Source organism: Dermochelys coriacea, chromosome 1, assembly GCF_009764565.3.
Source record: "Dermochelys coriacea isolate rDerCor1 chromosome 1, rDerCor1.pri.v4, whole genome shotgun sequence".
In the NCBI taxonomy this organism is placed as follows: Eukaryota; Metazoa; Chordata; order Testudines; family Dermochelyidae; genus Dermochelys; species Dermochelys coriacea.
Genome location: NC_050068.2, coordinates 276,538,742 through 276,561,460, shown reverse-complemented (window position 1 = coordinate 276,561,460; position 22,719 = coordinate 276,538,742). Strand labels below are relative to the sequence as shown.

At 39.3% G+C, this 22,719-nt stretch overlaps 1 protein-coding gene across 4 annotated transcripts in view; it reads left to right on the top strand.

The window, feature by feature from the left end:
- Positions 1–22,719, top strand: part of LRRIQ1 (leucine rich repeats and IQ motif containing 1) — a 170,107-nt gene that overhangs the window by 144,199 nt on the left and 3,189 nt on the right. For all 4 annotated transcript variants that reach the window (XM_043492630.1, XM_043492650.1, XM_043492639.1 and 1 more), the window contains one exon: positions 7,531–7,651. In XM_043492630.1, the coding sequence (XP_043348565.1) occupies positions 7,531–7,651 (121 nt within the window). The remainder of the gene's footprint in view (positions 1–7,530; positions 7,652–22,719) is intronic.

Here is a 22,719-nt window from a genome sequence, read left to right as displayed (position 1 = left end):
TTGGAATTAATTTGCAAACTGGATACAATTAACTTAGGCTTGAATAGAGACTGGGAATGGATGAGTCATTACACAAAGTAAAACTATTTCCCCATGGTATTTCTCCCTCCCACCCCACCCCCCCACTGTTCCTCTGATATTCTTGTTAACGGCTGGAATTAGCCTACCTGCTTGTCACCATGAAAGGTTTTCCTCCTTCCCCCCCCTGCTGTTGGTGATGGCTTATCTTAAGTGATCACTCTCCTTACAGTGTGTATGATAAACCCATTGTTTCATGTTCTCTGTGTGTGTGTATATAAATCTCTCCTCTGTTTTTTCCACCAAATGCATCCGATGAAGTGAGCTGTAGCTCACGAAAGCTTATGCTCTAATAAATTTGTTAGTCTCTACGGTGCCACAAGTACTCCTTTTCTTTTTGCGAATACAGACTAACACGGCTGCTACTCTGAAACCTTCATTTGTGTGACTTCATTGTTCTTAAAAAAAATGTGTTGAACTCCTGCTGCGCATCTTGAACCTGATCCAAAGTCTACTGAAATCAATGGGACTATTTCCATTGACTTCTGTGGGCTTTGGGTTAGGCTGCTTCTGGATGCTGGATGAAACTTTGTTCTGTAGTAATGAATTTTTAAAAGCTAATATTTTGATTGACCATCTTTTGATGCGATTATTCTTATCTTTATTTTAGCCTGCATAGTAAGAAATATTAATAGTCATAAAGCCAGCAATCCTTATTAAATCCAGTGTAAATGTGTCTGCAAGTGAGGGATACATTCTCAAAAGGTTTGTTTGTGGACAAGAATGGATACTTGTTTAAATTACTGAAACATTGGTTTCCAGCCAGTGGGAGCTGCAGGGGCAGTGCTTGCAGGCATGGGCAGTGCATGGAGACCTGCTCCCCCCCGCCCCACTAGGGACACGCAGCGACGTGCCACGGTGTCAGCAGCTGGCCACTTCCGGCAGTGGTGTGGGGCCATGGCATGAAGGCAGCCTGCCTGAACACCCCACTATGCTGCTGGCCAGGAGCCGCCTGTGGTAAGCACCTCCCAGCCAGAGCCTGCACCTCACACCCCCTCCTGGACCCCAATCCCCCGCCCAAAGTCAGTCATACACCCAAACTCGCACCCAGACCCTGCACCCACTCCTGCACCCCAATCCACTCCCCAGCCCAGAGACCTCTCCTGAACCAAACTCCCTCCCAGAGCCCTTCCCCCTCCTGTACCCCAACATTAAATTCATAGAAATGTACGGCCCATGACAACTTAGCAAAATTCGTGGAGTGGCCCCCCACCAAAATTATTGCCCGCCCTTCCCTAGAGGATGAGTTTATAACAGATCCAGCAAGAAATTGCAATAATGGGGGAGGTGTCTGGAAGAGTGAGAGAACAAAAATAAAAGGAACAATTTGTGCATTGTGGGTTGAGGATCCCAAGGCTTGATCCCACAACTTTCTCTAACATGGGGTTCTCTGAAGTTTTAAATCTTGAATAGAAATGTAACTACATGAAAATAGACTCCACTCACTGCTCATTAATTCCTCATCTCCTGGAGCTCCAAGACCAGGAGCTGTTATACTGTGATTCCACAACTTCACAGATAAGGAGAAAATCCTAATAGCACTGCAGAGACGGAGGTGAGAGGGGGATGTATTTTAGTGTTTTTCCCCAGTTACATCTTTAAGTAAATCCTCTTTTATCTGGCAATGCTAAAGGTCACAAAGGCAATGTGGTGCAGACAGTCTACAAATCCCGCAAAACAGCAGCTTTATTTGACAGAAGGAGATTGAGGTATGAGGATATGAAAAAGCATGATACTCGGATACCAATCACTCTGTCTCTCAGAGAATGAGTTAATGCCAGGTTTATTCCATTTCATGCAAGCTCTATTGCTTGCACTCTGTTAACATGGAGGTGTATTCATTTTCTTTCTCTTTTCTAAATCTTGTCTATCGTTTTACCCGGCTTCTGAAATTTCCTTTTACACATCACTGATACCTGTCAGTATTTAGTTGCAGTTTGAATGGAGATTACAATGGCCATTTTTTACAATGATACCTTTTACCTGTCCAGCTCAAGTCAAGAATTTAATACTTACAGGTTGCTCTCTAGTCAATGACTATTGTCCCTTTTATGTCTCTCTAACATAAGATGCTATTACTTTTCTCACAATAGTGTCCAGCCTGAGCAGGTTAGGTTTTATTTTTTCGGTACTTGTCATATCATAAGTCTCCTAATTTTCCTCTCATCCATAGAATCTACTTAAAACCCAAAATTTTAATTGTAGAGCCCCTCCCTCTTTTGAAATAGCATTTTAGGCCCCCTTTACATATTGTAAACAAGCTAAAAAGGACACCTCCCTTTATCGTTTCCTTTGCAGGTTGCCTTTAAAACCTCCATCTTACACAATGTTTTTTTTCAAGGACAAAATGGTGCTCCCAACACAGCCTGAATTCCTTCCAAAGTTGGTGATGGTGTCCCACCTTCACTAGTCAATATCCCTTTTCATGTTATTCCTTTTCTCACATCTGGTGCAGTGAAGACCTTCTTCACAAGATCAATGTAAAAAAAGTCCCTGAGCTTTTATCTGAAGCAGACTTCATTTCTCAGAAAGTCATCACAAAGGCTGTGAGAAATCTTAGTTCTTGTGCTGTTTTGAATGCAAAGACTATTGAAATCTATCTTGCATTACCATGGCTGCTAGACTCCACAGAGGAAGGAGGGAGGATCTAGAGCCGTAGTTTACCTGACTTGGGCATGATAGCACCAAGGATGGTACAACAGCCTTTCTCTCTCTGCACTGCATAACTTTGAGTTCCTGCTGAGGATCCCTACAAGCTGACACATATTGTCACAAATGAGACAAAATGTGTATATGCATTTGTACATGTGTGACCATGTGTGTTTTTATATAGTAATAATGTAGCATAAAATTGCTACTGTTCAAGATTTATGTTCACAGTGTTTATCGTCTCACACTTCCTATTGCAGTTCTTTTTCTTTGACATATCTGCAGCAGTTTAGTCTTCCAGAATGGAAATCTATCAAAATGGGTATCTTCAGAGAAGAAATAATTATTACTTTCCTATCATTGTCTGGCTATGTAGACTCCCTCCTCAGGCTCTACGCTACCAGCACTCCCAGCTATCTTCGAAACACCACTGACTTCCTGAGGAAACTACAGTCCATCGGTGATCTTCCTAAAAACATCATCCTAGCCACCATGGATGTAGAAGCCTTCTACACCAACATTCCAAACAAAGATGGACTACAAGCCATCAGGAACAGTATCCCCGATAACCCAGGCTAACCTGGTGGCTGAACTTTGTGACTTTGTTCTTACCCATAACTGTTTCACGTTTGGGGACAATGTATACCTTCAAATCAGCGGCACTGCAATGGGTACCCGCATGGCGCCACAGTATGCCAACATTTTTATGGCTGACTTAGAACAACACTTCCTCAGCTCTCGTCCCCTAATGCCCTTACTCTACTGGCGCTAGAATGATGACATCTTCATCATCTGGACCCATGGAAAAGAAGCCCTTGAGGAATTCCACCATGATTTCAACAATTTCCATCCCACCATCAACCTCAGCCTTGACCAGTCCACACAAGAGATCCACTTCCTGGACACTACGGTGCTAATAAGCGACGGTCACATAAACACCACCCTATATCGGAAACCTACTGACCGCTATTCCTACCTACATGCCTCTAGCTTTCATCCAGATCACACCACATGATCCATTGTCTACAGCCAACCTCTACGATGTAACCGCATTTGCTCCAACCCCTCAGACAGAGACAAACACCTACAAGATCTCTGTCATGCATTCTTAGAACTACAATACCCACCTGCTGAAGTGAAGAAATGGATTGACAGAGCCAGAAGAGTACCCAGAAGTCACCTACTACAGGACAGGCCCAACAAAGAAAAGAACAGAACGCCACTAGCCATCACCTTCAGCCCCCAACTAAAACCTCTCCAACGCATTATCAAGAATCTACAACCTATTCTGAAGGACGATCCATCACTCTCACAGATCTTGGGAGACAGGCCAGTCCTTGCTTACAGACAGCCCCCCAACTTGAAGTAAATACTCACCAGCAACCACACCCCACACAACAAACACACTAACCCAGGAAGCTATCCTTGCAACAAAGCCCATTGCCAACTCTGTCCACATATCTATTCAGGAGACACTATCGTAGGGCCTAATCACATCAGCCACACTATCAGAGGCTCGTTCACCTGTGCATCTACCAATGTGATATATGCCATCATGTGCCAGCAATTAGGGGACGAGAGCTGAGGAAGCGTTGTTCTAAGTCAGCCATAAAAATGTTGGCATACTGTGGGGCCATGCGGGTACCCATCGCAGTGCCGCTGATTTGAAGGTATACATTGTCACATTCCTCAGCTCTCGTCCCCTAATGCCCCTACTCTACTTGCGCTACATTGATGACATCTTCATCATCTGGACCCATGGAAAAGAAGCTCTTGAGGAATTCCACCATGATTTCAACAATTTCCATCCCACCATCAACCTCAGCCTGGACCAGTCCACACAAGAGATCCACTTCCTGGACACTACGGTGCTAATAAGCGATGGTCACATAAACACCACCCTATATCGGAAACCTACTGACCGCTATTCCTACCTACATGCCTCTAGCTTTCATCCAGATCATACCACTCGATCCATTGTCTACAGCCAAGCGCTACGATATAACCGCATTTGCTCCAACCCCTCAGACAGAGACAAACACCTACAAGATCTCTATCATGCATTCCTACAACTACAATACCCACCTGCTGAAGTGAAGAAACAGATTGACAGAGCCAGAAGAGTACCCAGAAGTCACCTACTACAGGACAGGCCCAACAAAGAAAGAAACAGAACGCCACTAGCCATCACCTTCAGCCCCCAACTAAAACCTCTCAAACGCATCATCAAGGATCTACAACCTATCCTGAAGGACGAGCCATCGCTCTCTCAGATCTGGGAGACAGACCAGTCCTTGCTTACAGACAGCCCCCCAATCTGAAGCAAATACTCACCAGCAACCACACCCCACACAACAGAACCACTAACCCAGGAACCTATCCTTGCAACAAAGCCCGTTGCCAACTCTGTCCACATATCTATTCAGGGATACCATCATAGGGCCTAATCACATCAGCCACACTATCAGAGGCTCGTTCACCTGCGCATCTACCAATGTGATATATGCCATCATGTGCCAGCAATGCCCCCTGCCATGTACATTGGCCAAACTGGACAGTCTCTACGTAAAAGAATAAATGGACACAAATCAGACGTCAAGAATTATAACATTCAAAAACAGTTGGAGAACACTTCAATCTCTCTGGTTACTCGATCACAGACCTAAGAGTGGCTATACTTCAACAAAAAAGCTTCAAAAACAGACTCCAACGAGAGACTGCTGAATTGGAATTAATTTGCAAACTGGATACAATTAACTTAGGCTTGAATAGAGACTGGGAATGGATGAGTCATTACACAAAGTAAAACTATTTCCCCATGGTATTTCTCCCCCCCACCCCACCCCCCACTGTTCCTCTGATATTCTTGTTAACTGCTGGAATTAGCCTACCTGCTTGTCACCATGAAAGGTTTTCCTCCTTCCCCCCCTGCTGTTGGTGATGGCTTATCTTAAGTGATCACTCTCCTTACAGTGTGTATGATAAACCCATTGTTTCATGTTCTCTGTGTGTGTGTATATAAATCTCTCCTCTGTTTTTTCCACCAAATGCATCCGATGAAGTGAGCTGTAGCTCACGAAAGCTTATGCTCAAATAAATTTGTTAGTCTCTAAGGTGCCACAAGTACTCCTTTTCTTTTTTTGCGAATACAGACTAACACGGCTGCTACTCTGAAACCTGTTTCCTATCATTGTTTTCATTGAGGAGACGCATCTTGACAGATTACCACTCCCCACCGGAATGGGGACTCTGAAATTTGAAAATATGTATATTGTTCATCTGCTTTTGTTTTAGAAATATATCACTTCCTACTAGAAAGAGAACTGACAATAAAAGCACAGTGGACTGTCTAGGTCCCTAAGCATAGGTGTTGCAGGATATCTTCTGCTTGGATTAATATCTCAGATCTTCTACCTAAGCGAATTCTCATTAACTCATGGACTAGATGACCTCCTGAGGTCCCTTCCAGCCCTGATATTCTATGATTCTATTTAGGTTCAAGCTCCTAAAAGTGTCATCTATGGACTATGGTATCTTCCAGGTCCGTGTTTCTATGCCATGCTGCATAGCCGCCAAGATCAAGAACCCAGTGCTAAAATGAGAGAACATTTGAATTGTATGTTATTGTATTTAGGTTAATATATCATGTCCATCACCAACATGTACTGGCCTTAGAAAAGGTTCAGAAAAGGGCAACTATAATGATTAGGGGGTTGGAACGGATCCCATATGAGGAGAGATTAAAGAGGCTAGGACTTTTCAGCTTGGAATAGAGGAGACTAAGTGGGTTTATGATAGAGGTATGGAGTGGTGAGTGGTATGGAGAAAGTGAATAAGGAAAAGTTATTTACTTGTTCTCATAATATAAGAACTAGGGGCCACCAAATGAAATTAATGGGCAGCAGGTTTAAAACAAATAAAAGAAAGTTCTTCTTCACTCAGGGCACAGTCAACCTGTGGAACTCCTTGCCTGAGGAGGTTGTGAAGGCTAGGACTATAACAGGGTTTAAAAGAGAACTAGATAAATTCATGGAGGTTAAGTCCATTAATGGCTATTAGCCAGGATGGGTAAGGAATGGTGTCCCTAGCCACTGTTTGTCAAAGAGTGGAGAAGGATGGCAGGAGAGAGATCACTTGATCATTACCTGTTAGGTTCACTACCTCTGGGGCACCTGGTATTGGCCACTGTCGGTAGACAGGATACTGGGCTGGAGGACCTTTGGTCTGACCCAGTATGGCCATTCTTATGTTCTTATGTACCACCATTGCATGCCAGAAGATTATAATTAATTTAATACTCAAAGTATAATTTAAATACTCTTTGATGGCCATGGTTAAGTAGCAAACCGCTAAAAGATGAAATTACTTACTGCATGCTTGATTGATAGAATTGATACTTGCCCTGGATAAAACATAAATATTGCAGAAAATAATTTGATATGACATTTCTGGCATTCAGCTATGACTTAAATTATAGACTGGTCAGTAAATGATCTTAAGCTGTTTAAGGTTTCATCAGCTGTCTGCAAGATTGATTTTCTTCAAAATTACTGTACTGAAAAGTTTTCTTTTGTTGTTGTACTGACTCAGATCGCAAACCACAATTTTAAGATCGGCTCTTATTTACAAAAATGCTTTGACATAGTGCATTTGTTCAGCCGAGGCAGCAATAAAGGACTGTGGTATCATTTTGAAGAAGGTTGTTTGACAGAGTCTGTTTGTTTATTTGAGGAATGTGAGCTGCATTCAGAAAATGTCATATTTTGTTTCATGATTGTGTACATTCTCTCCCACTGCTCCCAGGCAAGCCCTGTAAGCAGAGAAGACACGGATTTAGACCTTATTTCCATGATCAGTGGAAGTGCTTTGACTCAGAACAGAGAAAAAAATAATCAGCCACACAGACACTCAGCAAGATCTTCAAGTAAGTTGTGGTTTCTTTCAATATTCACTTTAAAATGAGTTGATGGAATTGCCTGTCTAACTGCATTCTCATATAGACAGGATAGGATGCCAGCCATTGGAATGTTTAGTAACATGTATATTTGATTCTTTCTTACCTGAAACTTTCCCTTTATGTTTTACATATTTATATATAAAAATGCTAAATCACTTCAAAAAATTAACATCATTAAATTTTTGTCTGTTATTTAATTGTAGCCTGTGATTCTCCTGTAAACTATACCAAATCCTTTGATCATTCATTTCCTAAAAACAGATTTTTGTCTAACTCTTTAATTATGAAAGGAAAGTTTTGTACTTCTAAAGAATTGATTTCTTGTCTTTTTTCCATAAAAGTTCATTAAAAATATTTAGGGAAAGTTGATTTCTATAACCACCCGGATGCCAGTACATATGTCCCAATCAAGGCACAAATGCCATGAATTCAGTTATTAAATTGGGATGGAGATAGTGATGACTGTTGGACTCTAATAGAAAATAGTATTTCCAAAGTTCTGGGAAAACTTTATCACTGTTTAAATGTCATAGAAATAAACAAGGGAATCAACACTGGAAATAAATGTTCTAATTATTAAAAATCATAAAAAATTAACTTTTTAAGCTTCAAGTTTTGCTTTGCATAGTAAAAACTAATTGAAGAAAATTGGGAAATCATCTGTTGTATAATATATTATATTCCATATGCTATTTATACTTTTAGATGTATAAATGTAGATTTTGGAAAATGTGACTTTCAAGCATAAGTGAAATTCAAGGGGGGGAAAAGACTGCATAGGAAGTGTAAGGGATATTAAAAGACTAAGGCAGATTTGTATAGTTCAGTAGCACTGTATAACTAGTGGAGTTCATTGAGATTGTTCATATAATTGTAAAATAGGTGATTTCAACAAAAAGTAAATCAAAATTGCTGATTTTAGAAATTTTGATCAGACTGTTACCATTGACATAAATATTGACTGTTCAGTTTAAATGAACTTAAACCAAAGTCCAATAAACTGATGTTCTAAAAGAAAAAAAAGTAGATATAAAAGCATAAGGAATACTTTTTTATCTATATTTTGCTACTCTAATTAAAAAAACGTTTAAACAAAGGGTGAAATGATGATACAGCTGGAATACAGTCAGTCAGAATATCCACTAAGGGCAAAAAAAAACAAAAAAACAAAAACCATTGCATCTAATCCTACACCAAGTTAAATCAATGGCAAAAGTCCCACTGAGATGAAAGGAAGTAGGGTTGAGCCCACTGTGCTCGTAAGTGTACAGAGATACAAAGTCCTGTAATGAACACTTGAATGAATTGTTCATAAACAAATACATGTATAATGAATGCATCTTATCTATAATTCAATTAAAAAAACTTCATAAATGCAACATATCTTGAACAATATATATGTAGAAACCTCGAATCGCTTATAATGATGAAAAGTGGGTGTCTATTTTATTAAATAATACAACATATAACAATTGTGGCCTAGGTTGTAACCCTAACCCTATGTGACCATCCTGGTAAACATAGGGGGTGGGGGAGAGAGGCATGTATCACCTTCATCCCCTGGACAGCCATGTAACTTTTTCCCAAAGTGGGAATTGGGCGCAAAGGGGAGGACAGACACCACCACCACCACCACCACACAAACAAGAGGACAGGAAGGAACAAAAGGTTGGCAGAGCCGTATTGTGTTTGGGGGTGTGTGTGAGACGGGTGGGGTATGCTGTGAGTGGTAGTAGGCCTCTCCCCTTCCATCCTCCCTTGCACAACCCAGGAACTCAGGGAGAATTGTAATTCAGAGTAGTTGCCCTTGTATTTCTGTCTCTTTTACAGATTTCAGAAGACTATTCATACTAAAGGCATACAAAACCAAGATTTTGTGTGCGTGTGTGCGTGTGTGTGTGTGTGTGTGTGAGATGTTAATTACAATATAGACAAAAATACAAGTTAGAGTCTCTCTGCTTGTCCCCATTTGCCATCCTTCATTCACAACCCTTCACTGGCTCAAGTGAGTACCCTGTTCCATGGTCACATTTATTGTAGCTGAATAGTATATTGAATTCAGAAACACGGGGTCTTGGACTCAGAAAGGCAAAACTCTCTATCTCTCTCAACTTGTCTTTCCTACCTTACTCTGTGCCCCTCCTCCCTCACTTACTCCTGCTACACGTCACAGCTTGCCATCATGCTTCCGTGAGCCATCTTTCTCTTCCTTTTATTTTCGCTTTCTCTCTTATATCCCCTCTTTCTTTCTTTCTTTCTTTCTTTCTTTCTTTCTTTCTTTCTTTCTTTCTTTCTTTCTTTCTTTCTTTCTTTCTTTCTTTCCCACACTATGTTTTCATATTTTCCTACTCTTCTCCTGGAAGGGGTGAGGTGGGGCAGGTAGCTGGTGCTCCCATTATACCTCTGCAGTGCGGCACAAAGAAAAGGAGCTCTGATTAGGATCAATGAGAACTATGAGGAACAACCTCCTCAGCACATAGAGCAATCCAAGCAGCTCTGTGTCCTCAAGACAGAGATGCAATTCATTGAGATCTAGAACTCAGAACTAAAATCTGAGACGGTGACAGCCAAAATGAGACTGTTAGCAAAGTTCCTACTGGAGAAGGGCACTCAATTTCTCAGCTGTTCTCTTCCCCCATCCCTCCCTTTCCTGGTCAAGGAAGCCCAATGACTCATTTCTCTCTTTCTACCCTGTACTTTCCCAGGCAGGGGGGGGATAAGGGAAATGCAGTAGAACAATATATCTCAACTTTAGTAAGGCATTTGATATGGTGCCACATAATATACTCATAAAGAAAATTGAGTGCTGTGGATTAAATGGAGCCACTGCACTACAACAAGCTAAAACATCAACAGAAAGAATAGGGATATAAGAACTGCCATGTTGGATCGGACTAGTGATTTGGTTTTTTCGGTATCCTGTCTCTGCCATTGGCCAGCACTAGCTGCTTCAGAAGAAGGTACAGGAAACTTTGAAGTGGTCATTTATTGGATAACCTGCCCCCAGGAAAAATTTTCATCACAACCCTATTAGTTAGAGTTTGACTTGTGCTCCGAAATATGAGGGTTTATATCCCTTTGAAAACCCTTGGCTGTTAATTTTTTGTTTTTTAATCATTGCTATTATAACTCTGGGTGTTCTCATTATCCACATAAATGTTCAATTCATTTTGAATTTTGTGAAGGTGTTGCCCTTGGTGACATCTTGTGGCAGAGAATTCTGAAAGCAAAATGAAATATTGTGTTAAAAACAAAATATTTATGATTATTAAATATTCAGTCTTTCAATTTCATTTCCTATCCCCTTATATTTGTATTAAGAGACAGGGCGAATAAGTAACCAGTATATCTTCTCAATTGCCTTAATTAGTCTGTGTACCTTTAGCAGTGATTATTAGTGATTTATTGTCAAATAGTCAAGCAAAGTTCAGGTATGGGTCCAATACTAATTAATATTTTAATTAATGTCAGGAATTTTGCAGTAAATAGGACAGTAACCAAGCTTGTAGATCATTTTTATGTAAGACTATTAACATTCTAGATGCCTAGGTAATGCAAAATTGTGGATGGGATTTTTTAGAGAGAATTAAAATATAGTATAGTTTTGACAAATTGGAAGGATAGACTAAAATACTTACACCAATGCCCAGTTTGTGGTCATATAGTGCAAGACCTGATCACAGTGACCTGTTTTCAATCTCCTCCTCCCTCTTTCTGTCACCATGACTCCTCTTGTGGTTTTGACTTCCAATGCTAATTATCCCTAAATCTGCGTCTACTCCAGACCTCTCCCCACTCCTACCATTCTTGCACTTTTGCATTTCTGACATCTCTTCTGCAATGTCCAGCCACCAGCTCCATTTTTCCTAATTTGAACATATCCTTTTTTTCTTCTAATCACTGGCCTTCTCGTCCTTTATTCCATTCTCCTCCTTGTTTCTGAGGCCTGTAATTTTGTTGTTATCTTTTAGAGTGGAATTTCCAAAAGCACATGCATGATTTAGAATTGAAAATCAATGGGATTTATGCTCTTAAATCAGACAGGTGCTTTTCAGTATCTCACCTTTAATTCTTACCGCTCCTCCTCCCCACATGCTAATCTCTCACTGAGTCACTAATTTAGGAAAGCATCACTTCTCAGGAAAGGAAGCTTGCCTTAATCAGATACCTAAATCCTGGCACTTCTTCCTTATCATTCTTTTCCGAATCTACCCTCGACTTATCGTCTCCACTGCTAAACCTTTATACACTCCCTGGTCACCTCTCACCTAGATTACTTCTCTATTACATCAATATATTGTGAAATTAAGTTCATCATAGTTAATGAAGCATTTGTATACTACTGTGATAAGACTACAAAAACCCCTCTAATTAAATTAACTAATTAAGTAAATAGTAAGCTTTTACTGTCCAGTCTCCTGGTTCCAGCTGTCCCTCCAATCTATACAAAATTCTGCTGAAAAAATCTTCCTTTTCCTCCTCTCTGGTAGAGTCTTCCCTCCTTGTATCCCATCATTGCATCCTATATTCTAGCACTTCGTGATCACTTAGAAAATCTTCTACATTGTTGTCACCTATGAGGCCTTTTATATCTTGTCCTCACCTACATTTCTGCTTCCTCCTACTCCTCCACGCCACCCCACTCCCTGAGCTCCACCCAGTTTCATTTGAAGGTTGTGAGCCCTCTGTCATGCTACCTCCTACACCAAGAAAGCTCTTGCTGTCCATCCTATTCCTTCAAACCCCTCCTTAATCCACTTCTTTAACCAGTTCCTCAGCGTTAGTAATCTCCAGACTGTCATTCCAGAAATGTAGTCTTCTGTATCATCTTTATCTTTATTTTGCTGCTAGCAGTCTGTAAACTCAAGGGGCAGGAAACATTTTATTTCTGAGCTAAGTCCCAATGTCTTTACTCGTATTTTACTAATTCTATATTTAGCTAACTCCCATTGACTCCAGTGATAATATGCCTCAGTATAAAAATGGACCAGGGATCTCCATATTTCTCCTTGTATCTTTAAAGAGATATATAAACTTACAACAGTATAAAAATGTTTATTAATAGTAATAAAATTGCACAAAAAGCAAAGCTGCCATGGAAACCTTAATTTTGAGTATCCTACCTTTTATCTGCTCAACCAGCTGCAGAAGTACAGGAGCATCAATGCTCTGGACCCTCATTAGGTCCAGCATTAGGTACAGCACCCTTACGTAATGATTTACTCTAACCAGTAGAACTATAGCATGCAAATTAATGAGTGAGGAATAGTGAAGAATGATTGAGTTGTCTCTGATATCACAGTGACACAAAGGAATGACATGAACCATTGAATTGGCCCTGATTGTAATAAGTTTCAAACAACAGTAATTAATGAAGTTGCTTAATTACAAACGTTTTCAAATGTGCCTGTTTCCAGGTTTTTTCAATTAGATTTGACTGTATGGAGCATTTAAAGGATTAATAACAAGCCATTGGAGAGGCCTGAAAGATTCTGAAACTCAACGTAATTTTGTAAAGAAATTTTTAAGGGATCATTTTTAATTAATTTTAACTGCTTAACAGCTTACTTGAAAATAGCCATAAAATTCACTCTTCAGTCAGAGATTAAGTGCTGTAAATTTGGAGAAGATATAGTGTATCTGTCATCCAGAATAAAGTCTTTAACCCTAGCCTTACATTAAATTGAACCCTACCTTACCTCTAGAATCACAACTACTGCCACCATAATTAGGAGTAAGGTGGATATCTTCTGTGGGCTTATAGCTAGGTGAAATGTCCACACATATTTTGGAAGGCCTGCATTCCATCAAACAGAGGGCATGATGGGAGAACAGACAGCTGTGCAAACTTTAAGTGTGAGGTGACTGGGAAATGTTCTACTATTCTGACATGCTTGAAGTCTTGATAAATGTTGTTATACCTATTAGTATGGCATGGACACCTATTGAAAAGTCTGATCATTTTAAATATAATTTTAAGGTGGAGAACACTTCATAGTAATAATTACTTATTTATATATATAACATCCCTGTATAGTTAGTGCTGTATTGTACTTTGAGCTATAATCCAAATACAGACTTTCCAAATATGTACTTTTTCAACTGTGAGTCATATAATATTGATACTTTTTATTCAAGATATAATTAAGAATAAAACAATATCAGTACGAACAGAAGTTAGATAATGTTGTTTAGTTATTATTGAGTTTATTAAGGTGTTTTTAAAGCACAATGTGTGAGAAAACACAACACAATAGAACTTATTTGCACAAAATCTGAGAGATATAGAAAACTGATTTTCTGTGTATAGCAAATGAATTGTATTGCTGGGCTATATTATAGCTACTTGGGAGACACTGTGGTATAGTAAGAAAAGTATTGGAGTGGGACTCTGTCACTACCTGCTAGGTAAATTTTGTCAAGTCACTTCCCGTCTCTGTATATGTAAAATGGGGATAATAATACTGACCAAATATGTAAAGTGTACTGATAGCTACTTACGAAAACTTGATAGTATTATTTTGTTAACTACCAAGAGTAGAATGTGAGAAAAGGAGCAAGTAAATACTAATTATATATTTCTTGATCATTGATGAATTAACTAAACTGCTTAGAACCTCCATGTCAAGACAAGGGTAGGTCCCACAAATGGATCCACCCAGGCATATCCCTGCATCACAGAGAACCCCATTTAAAGTCAATAAAGCTCTGTACCAGTGCAGATCCATTTGCACGATCAAAGCTTTTCTTGGCAAAAATAAAGCCATGGCCAAACACATAAGGCGAGAGATGTACTTACCAGCAAAACAAAGCAATGTTGTTGGTCAGACTGTAGGTCTATCAGCTTTGACAGTTTCATTATTCATTATTATTGGGGGGAGGGATAGCTCAGTGGTTTGAGCAATGGCTTGCTAAACCCAGGGTTGTGAGTTCAATCCTTGAGGGGGCCATTTAGGGATCTGGGGCAAAAATTGGGGATTGGTCCTGCTTTGAGCAGGGGGTTGGACTAGATGATCTCCTGAGGTCCCTTCCAACCCTGATATTCTATGATTCTATGATTATTTTCTCTAACTCTTTTCTGGATATATTAAATGGCAAAAGTGCAGTATTACTCTCAAGTTATATTATTTAAAATTTGACAGTGCATCATAAAATAAATTGGCACAATGAATTAAAGATTCATGAAAGTGACAAGGGATTTCTTTTCAAAAATTTTCTTTAGAGTTAAGCCAGGGTGCTGGAACAATTTGTACAATGGGGGTGCTGAGAGCCATTGAACGAAACTGTAAACCCTATATGATGGAAATCACTGGCAGCATCAGCCCCGCACCCCTAGTTCCAGTGCCTGTGGCCCCAAGCCTACAAGTGAAGTGATTCAGCATGCATAGAATCTTATATGTCCTCCTGGAGCCCCATTGACTTTAATGTGCAGGTGCAGGGATCCTCCCACATGCAGCCACTTACAAGATAAGGAGCTTAGGTTTGATTCTAATAAAGAATCATGGTAATAATGGGACAGAGTGAAAAACTGGACTTCTGGGTCTAATTTTGATTCTGCTGAAGTCAGTGGCAAAACTCTCATTAACTTCAGTGGCACCCATAATTCATTAATACCCTAATAATAAAGCCTATTTATTGCATTCCTTTAATAAAGTGCTTAATCTATTTTTAGGATATATATTTTGTTGGGAAAGCCCTAGAAATAATGCATACATAAATGTTGTTTTCACCTATGAGACCTCTCTCTCTCTTTCTCTCTCTCTCTCTCTCTATATATAACAGATATAGAGACAGACATGGATCTATAATTACACACAAAAACTACATTAAAAGAACATTATTAAGGTTAAAAAGTCAAACACTCAAAAGTTAGGAAGTGCCAGAATTAAGATGCCTGTGCAACCTTAATTTGGCTCCCTTGTGCGTATGCATTAAGATGGTCTAGTTAAATGATTACATACTGTATTTTTTTCAACAAGATCCCTGTGCACAGAATGGACAGTGCTCATTTAATAGGCAGCTATACAATATTTTGTTTTATCCTTATTGTTCAGTGTGTGGCCAGGCCTTATTTATTGCACACTATTCAAACCCTACTCTGAAGAGAGAATTATTATTTTCCATATAGGCTTTTCTGTGGCGCTCATTTCTATAGTACAGGGGTGGCCAAACCCATGTTACTCTTTTACAGTCAAAGTGCAGCTTGCGGAGCCCCTCTATGTCACCCGTTCTCTGCCTACCAGACTTAGGGGGGAGCTCAGGGCTTCTGCCCTGTTGTGGGTCACAGGGCTTCAGCCCTGTGGGAGGCACCTGCCAGAGATCGGGGCTTCAGCCCCACTCTTGCTGAAGCCTCAAGCCCAGGCAGCCTAAGTCTCTAGCCCCACCACCCTGCCACAGGGCAGAAGCCCCAAGCCCTGGAAGTTGTGCCTGGCTCTCGAACTTCTGAAGATTATCGTATGTGGCTCAGAGGGTCAGTAAGCTTGGCCACCCCAGCTATAGTATCTGAGTGCTTCCAGACATTCATTAATTTATCTTCACAACACCCCTGTGATAGGATGGTGGTATCCCCACTTTACAGGTGGGGAACTGAGGCAGAAAGACTTAGGTCAAAAGTATCCACTAATTTTTGGCACCCAATTTGAGATACTTACCTCCTGTTTTTTTCTCAGAGCATGTAATATAATATAGCACTTAATACGTTCAAAGCACAGTTCTCATGGACTTCAGTTGCAGCTGTGAGTGCTCAGCACTTTGCAGTTCAAACTTCTGGGTGGGAAGTCAGGCACCCAGAAAAGGAGGAACACAACTAATGACCACCTCTGAAAAGTTTGATGTAAGTGACTTGCCTAGCATCACACAGTAACTTAGTGACAGAGGTAGAGAAAGAATCGAATTCTCCAGGGCAACATCAGTGTTTTAACCATGAGACTGTAATTCTCTTCCTGAAGTCCCCTGTCTCTTTTACTACACACCTTCCATCTTCTACAACAAACGGACAGGGGTCCTACAGACAAAAGCCTCCTTTATTACACAGTGCTGATTTATCTCCACAGCATGTCCATCATATGCACTGAATGAGGCAGGAGTCTGATGGAAAAAATAGCATTTGTGCTTGTAATTGAAGCCTGTATCATAGTCCATGTGTACATGGGGAAATGAATTAAGATTGCAAGGGGAACCTTAATTCTGGTATTTCCTAATTTTGCGTGCTTGACTTTGCAATATTAATCATGTTGTTTTAATGTAGTTTTTGGTATGGAATTTTCTAGGTTTTTAAATAAGCAAACTGAAAAAAACAGAAATTCCATCATGTAACATATTGACATCCACTTGGAGTACTTTTGGCACCTTAGAGACTAACAAATTTATTTGAGCATAAGCTTTCGTGAGCTACAGCTCACTTCATCGGATGCATTCAGTGGAAAATACAGTGGGGAGATTTATATACACATTTCTTGTTCCCTTTGCATTTGATTCAATGTGATTATTAGGCTGGAATCTTTAGATCCACCACACAGACCTCTGCCACTTGAGCTAACTGAGTCAAATAGCCTGTTCTCATCCTCTGTCTGAATTAGCACCCACTTTGCCAGTGGATTTTATTGATATTTACTGATTTCAGAGGAATGGTGAGATACAGGAATCGGGGGCTTCATTTCAGGCTCTGGAGAGGAGTGTGCTGTAATGGGCACAGATTTTTCTTATTTCCCCAAGCTTGACCACTTCTGCTCCTTTGCCTCCAACCTACCCAATCCTGTCTCTTCCTCATCCGTGGCTCCTTGTCCCAGTCCCATTCTCCTCCTCTAGCCAGTCTCAGGCTCCACTCCTGAGCTTCTTATCCCAGTCCTAGTCTCCCACCACCAGTCGCAATCTTTTTCCCACTCTCAATCTCAGTCTCCTTGCCATTTCAGTGCCAGCTCCCTCTTTCCAGCTCCTCATTCCCTCAGCTTCCAGTCTCAAACCCCACCCCGCCACTGGCTCCCTGTCCTATTATACTGCTCCTACCCTCCCCCCCCACACACACACACAGTCCAGTTCTTAGGTTTCAGAGTAGCAGCCGTGTTAGTCTGTATTCGCAAAAAGAAAAGGAGTACTTGTGGCACCATAGAGACTAACAAATTTATTTGAGCATAAGCTTTCGTGAGCTACAGCTCACTTCATCAGATGCATTCAGTGGAAAATACAGTGGGGAGATTTATATACACATTTCTTGTTCCCTTTGCATTTGATTAAAGCAGTTTCATTCCATGCCTGGACCTGGCCCAACCTGGAGGAGCAGTTCTAGGGAAAGTCTTACTCATTCCCTGAAACTCCAGACCGGAGAAGCTTAGTGGGGGCATAATCTTCTGGAATGAATCTGCAAAGCTCTAGCAAGTCTGTACTCACCATGTGTGAACTAAGATTTTTCAAAGGCTTATAACTTGGCTAAATTTGAACAGATCGTGGGAATGGCAAAAGACGCATCCCTGACACAAAGGCTGTCTCCTTGCTAAAATTAAAGTCCCCGCTCCATAGCATGGATGTTGCTCATATAAAAAGTCACCAGAATTAAAAAGAATCAGCCTGAGGCAGATAGCTGGCATGAAAATTTATTTCAGCCAAAATAGGTAAAGCTTGGTAAAGCAACTGAGAACATAGTCTTGTAATGGGAAGTGCCAGGCAACCTTAATATTAGTTCCACCTGTGATTTAAAAAATGCTGTGTTTTACAGTTATTTGGAGGAAAATTGAAAAATTGGATTATTGGCTTTTTAAAACATTGTTTCATTGTATAGAAATGCCATAAGTATATGTTGCAATTTATGGCCCATACCCTGCAAACTCTTAAACTCATGAGTATCTTTATGCATTTGAGTAGTCCTTTGGAGATCAGTGAGGGTACTCATGTGCATAAACATTTATAGCATGCAGGCAGAAGTGACAAATATTTGAAATTAGTTGTCTTGTTTACAAAATTCAGAAATCAGGCTCCAATCCTATAAATGCGTATGCCGGTCCTTAACATGAAGTCAAGAAGACCCATGCATAAATTTTAACACTTGCATAAATGTTTGCAGGACTGGGATTTAACCGACAAAGAATATTGTTAAAGATGTCATACCCCAAATCCTGTGAGGTTTTTTTTCCTCATCTTTGATCTTTACACATCCCTTTCTAAATTGTATGCTTGTTAAACGTTCTAAATGTACTGTCTCATTTATATTACAAAATCTGATAAGAGTTGTTTTTAACAGGTCTGTTTTTGAGTCTGAAAAGTGGTTGAGGCTTCTTGATGCTACTGCAGAATAAGAGTGAAATAATAATGTGAAGAAAATAGATCAAATTGAAAATTAGAGTTAAAGTATTAAAAAGTCATTTTGAACTGGTTTAAAAATGTATGAGACAGTTTAACTAAGATCACAATATGTTTATTGAGATACTAAATATATTATACATTGGGGTAAAATCATCAACCTACTCTAAAACTTCCATTGATTTCAAAAGGGCCAAAATTTTGCCCTCAGAGTTTTTTCTATTTATTTTCTCCCCTGATTTTTATCTATTTATAAAAAAAAGTTTAAATGCTACAAATTATGTTCAGGAAAAGTGGCGAGTATAACTTCAATGTGGACATAAGAAACAACATTAAAAAACAACTGCTGATAGACTGTAGCATCTAGCTCACCCCCAAACCTGCTAAATCTAACTCATTCGCAGAGCTTAAATTGATGTAAACGCTGTGCTGCTAAGGATTCGTTCTGGTCACTTTCATTAAAATGTTGAATTTTTCTCTCCATGCTTTCTTTTGCTTTATTTGCTGTTAAGCAATACAATATGGTAAGGACTTTGAAATGAATTATATATCCAGACAACATGTTAGGTGTATCGATGAAAATCCTATGACGTCTTAGCATATATCAAGAAAATTTCTAACATAACTTGTTTAACAAAGGTTTTTTTTCTAAATACCAAGAGTTTCATTCAAAGCATTTTACATATTGCATTACTTATCCAAACAGAGCATATGTAAACCTTGACATTTGTTAAAGAACCAAGGATTTAACCAAAAAAGACCAGAACAAATCATTAGCAGAAAACAGATTAAACATCAGAGAAGTGACTGCTTGAAAATATGAACACTCTAACCAAACTCAAGAGATGCTTTCAGCACATATTTAAACAAAAATATTATTTGGTATGTGCAAGCACCTGAAAATATCTTTGATACTTGGAGCTTCACATAGCCAAAAACACAGTGTTACTATAAACAAATCATTTTCAGTAACAGCTTCACAACTTTAGAGATATGAATAGTATGAGTTAAGTCACTTTTTTCTTGTTTAAGAATTGTTCATGATTTTATTCCCATCTGGCTAACTGTTACAATTTAGCACAGTCAGTGTATAATTATTCAATTTAATAGACTTGTCCAATTCTGTTTAAATGTAATACTAATCACTTATTAATAGGGGCATTCTTGTGGTTGCCACTATGTGTAGACTCTGACTTTGAGAAAGGGCACAAAGACAACAGCTGAAGGCCCACAGAATAGTTTTGCAATGAATAAATGCCTGACTATGCAGCTCTTACTTATGTAATTAGCCCCATTGAGATTAGTGTTTGCTACAGCACCTTGAAAAATACAAAATGCTATAAAAGTGCTAGGTATTAGTCAGTAGGGATCTCTGGCTTTATCTCCGGTATCTCCAATCAATCATCTTCCTCTATCTCTCCATTCTTTCTTTGTCCCCCCTCTTGGCTGTTTAAAAAAAACACTTCAAAATAATATTCCTGCTTGGTCTCCTGTGGCCAGAAGGAAACAAGCAGCTACAAACACATATACCAATGAGGAAGAGGAGAAGAGAAATTAGAAGAAAAGAGAAAAAATATAAATAAACAGAAGAAACATAAACTGGTATTTGTTACCCGTTCGTTTCAATGAGAGACTGCAGTGCAGAATTTCTGGGAATAAGTGGTGCTGTATAAGTAAGGAAAACTCACTCTCTCAATTCAAAATGGTGTTGCCAATTCTGTAAATTTCTGTTGTACCCCTGAATCTAGACAGGACTGGGAACATTGGAGAAGGTTCTCTCTTTAGTGGAACGCTTCACTTAGAGAAAAGTTTTCCCAGGTTTCTATATTGATAGTGTAGAATAAAGAGACAGATTACATTAAAATTATAGACAGATTGACACCAAAATAACTAAATTGATTTTAATTGACATCTTTTGTTATTTCACAGTGCTAGTCTGTGTATGGACGCTCATTTTGTATAAATAAGACTCTCTTAATGCAAAATAATTGCATCCATGCACAACTTTCACAAAAGTAACTAACTGTGAATTACAATCAAAACTGTTATTTCAGGGTCAATTTGTGTGTAGACAATTTCTAGTTCTGCAGTGTCTACCCTGCAGCTGGCTCCTCTTTCTTTTTGTTCCTCACAGATTGTTTCTACATTCAACTCCAGGAAGGACTGGGATAAAATTGGGGTACTTTTCTTACAAGGTGAACTCCTCCATTGACTACCCAGACTGCCTCTGGCATAATCACACAATCCCAGGGTCAGGTCTTTCAATCATGATTAATATGTAAGCCAGTGGTAGTTTTCTATGCGTAAAGCCTGCAGCATCAGTCTAGAGTAGGTATAGAAAAGAACAGGCTTCTCTATACTCCTATGCCAATCTGACTCAATTCTGTGTTCAAGGGACAATCTTTAGGTATGATGAGGTTGTTTAATCTCCCTATCCATTCAGTCTTTAACCTGTCTGCTAAGACTGTCAGTAGTAGCAGTAATAATAATAATACCTAGTTCTTATATACTGCTTTTCATTGATAGATCTCAAAATGCTTCACAAAGGTCAGTATCATTATTCCATTTTACAGATTTGGGGAAACTGAGGCACATAGTGATGAAATGTCTTGTGTGATTATCTTACAGCTTCCCTAAACTCTTGGGATTTCATAGTAATTTGGTTAATCTTTCCCTTCAGAGAGTAGCTGATTATTTTTGTTTAGCCACTAAAGAGCAATCCTTTGCACCCCATATATGGATCTTGTCAGTTACGGAGGTAGAGAATGGCTAGATAATCAGGGAGCCACAACTGGCACCCTTACGAATCCCCCTCATTGCTTCACTGAATATAAACTCAGTGAAACAGAGAATCTGGTCATGCAGAATTTTCTGGAAACCTACAAAACCATCAAAAGACTGAGTGTTTAATTCTACTCTGTGACACTGTATAACTGCATAGACTTTTTGAAGTCTGAGATATGGTTGTCATTCTTCCCACAAGTGTAATCACAGACTGTTGGAACACCACTTGTTGTCAACACAGTTTGCAAACTCTAAAAGTTATTAAATTCATATTTATTTACAAAAAAAATTAACACACTTTAAAAAAAATATAACAAAGTAAATTTGTGGACTTTTGAAGCTGAAGACTTTGGGGGCAAGAACAGTTCATGCTGTAGTATAACATGGTTCTGTCCAAATAAAAAGATATAACTCAATAATTTTGTAAAACGTTAACAATTATCTTGCATCAAATTACATCAAACTGGAAAAAATTCTTACATTTCCATTTCAGAATATTATTTCATAGCAATGGAAATGTAGTATTGTCCCTTCCAATGAATTATGCAGATTTTTATGTGGAAAAGCAGAAAACCCTACATGCAAAGATTTCTGAAGTCCTTCCACTAGAAATCAAATTTAAACAATGTAAAAATTTACAAGCAGCTAGTGCTGCTAGTAGTTAGGGCATGATTAATTTCAAGTTCTGCTCCACTGAATTCTGTTCCTTTTGGGTGAACTTCCAGAACCATTTTGGTATGGGGATTTTTTTCCATGTAAAGGATATAAAAAGGTGTGACTTGGGGAAAGGAAAAAAATAATTAATGTCCACCTTCACTCATTCGTGTTGCTGCAGCTTATAAGAGACATGCTGGAGAAAGCCTGTCACATACCTACAATAGCGCCAACTTTTTTTTTTCGTCTAAACATGTAACAATGACTTCCTCCTTTTCACAAATAAACAAACCATGTTCCATATT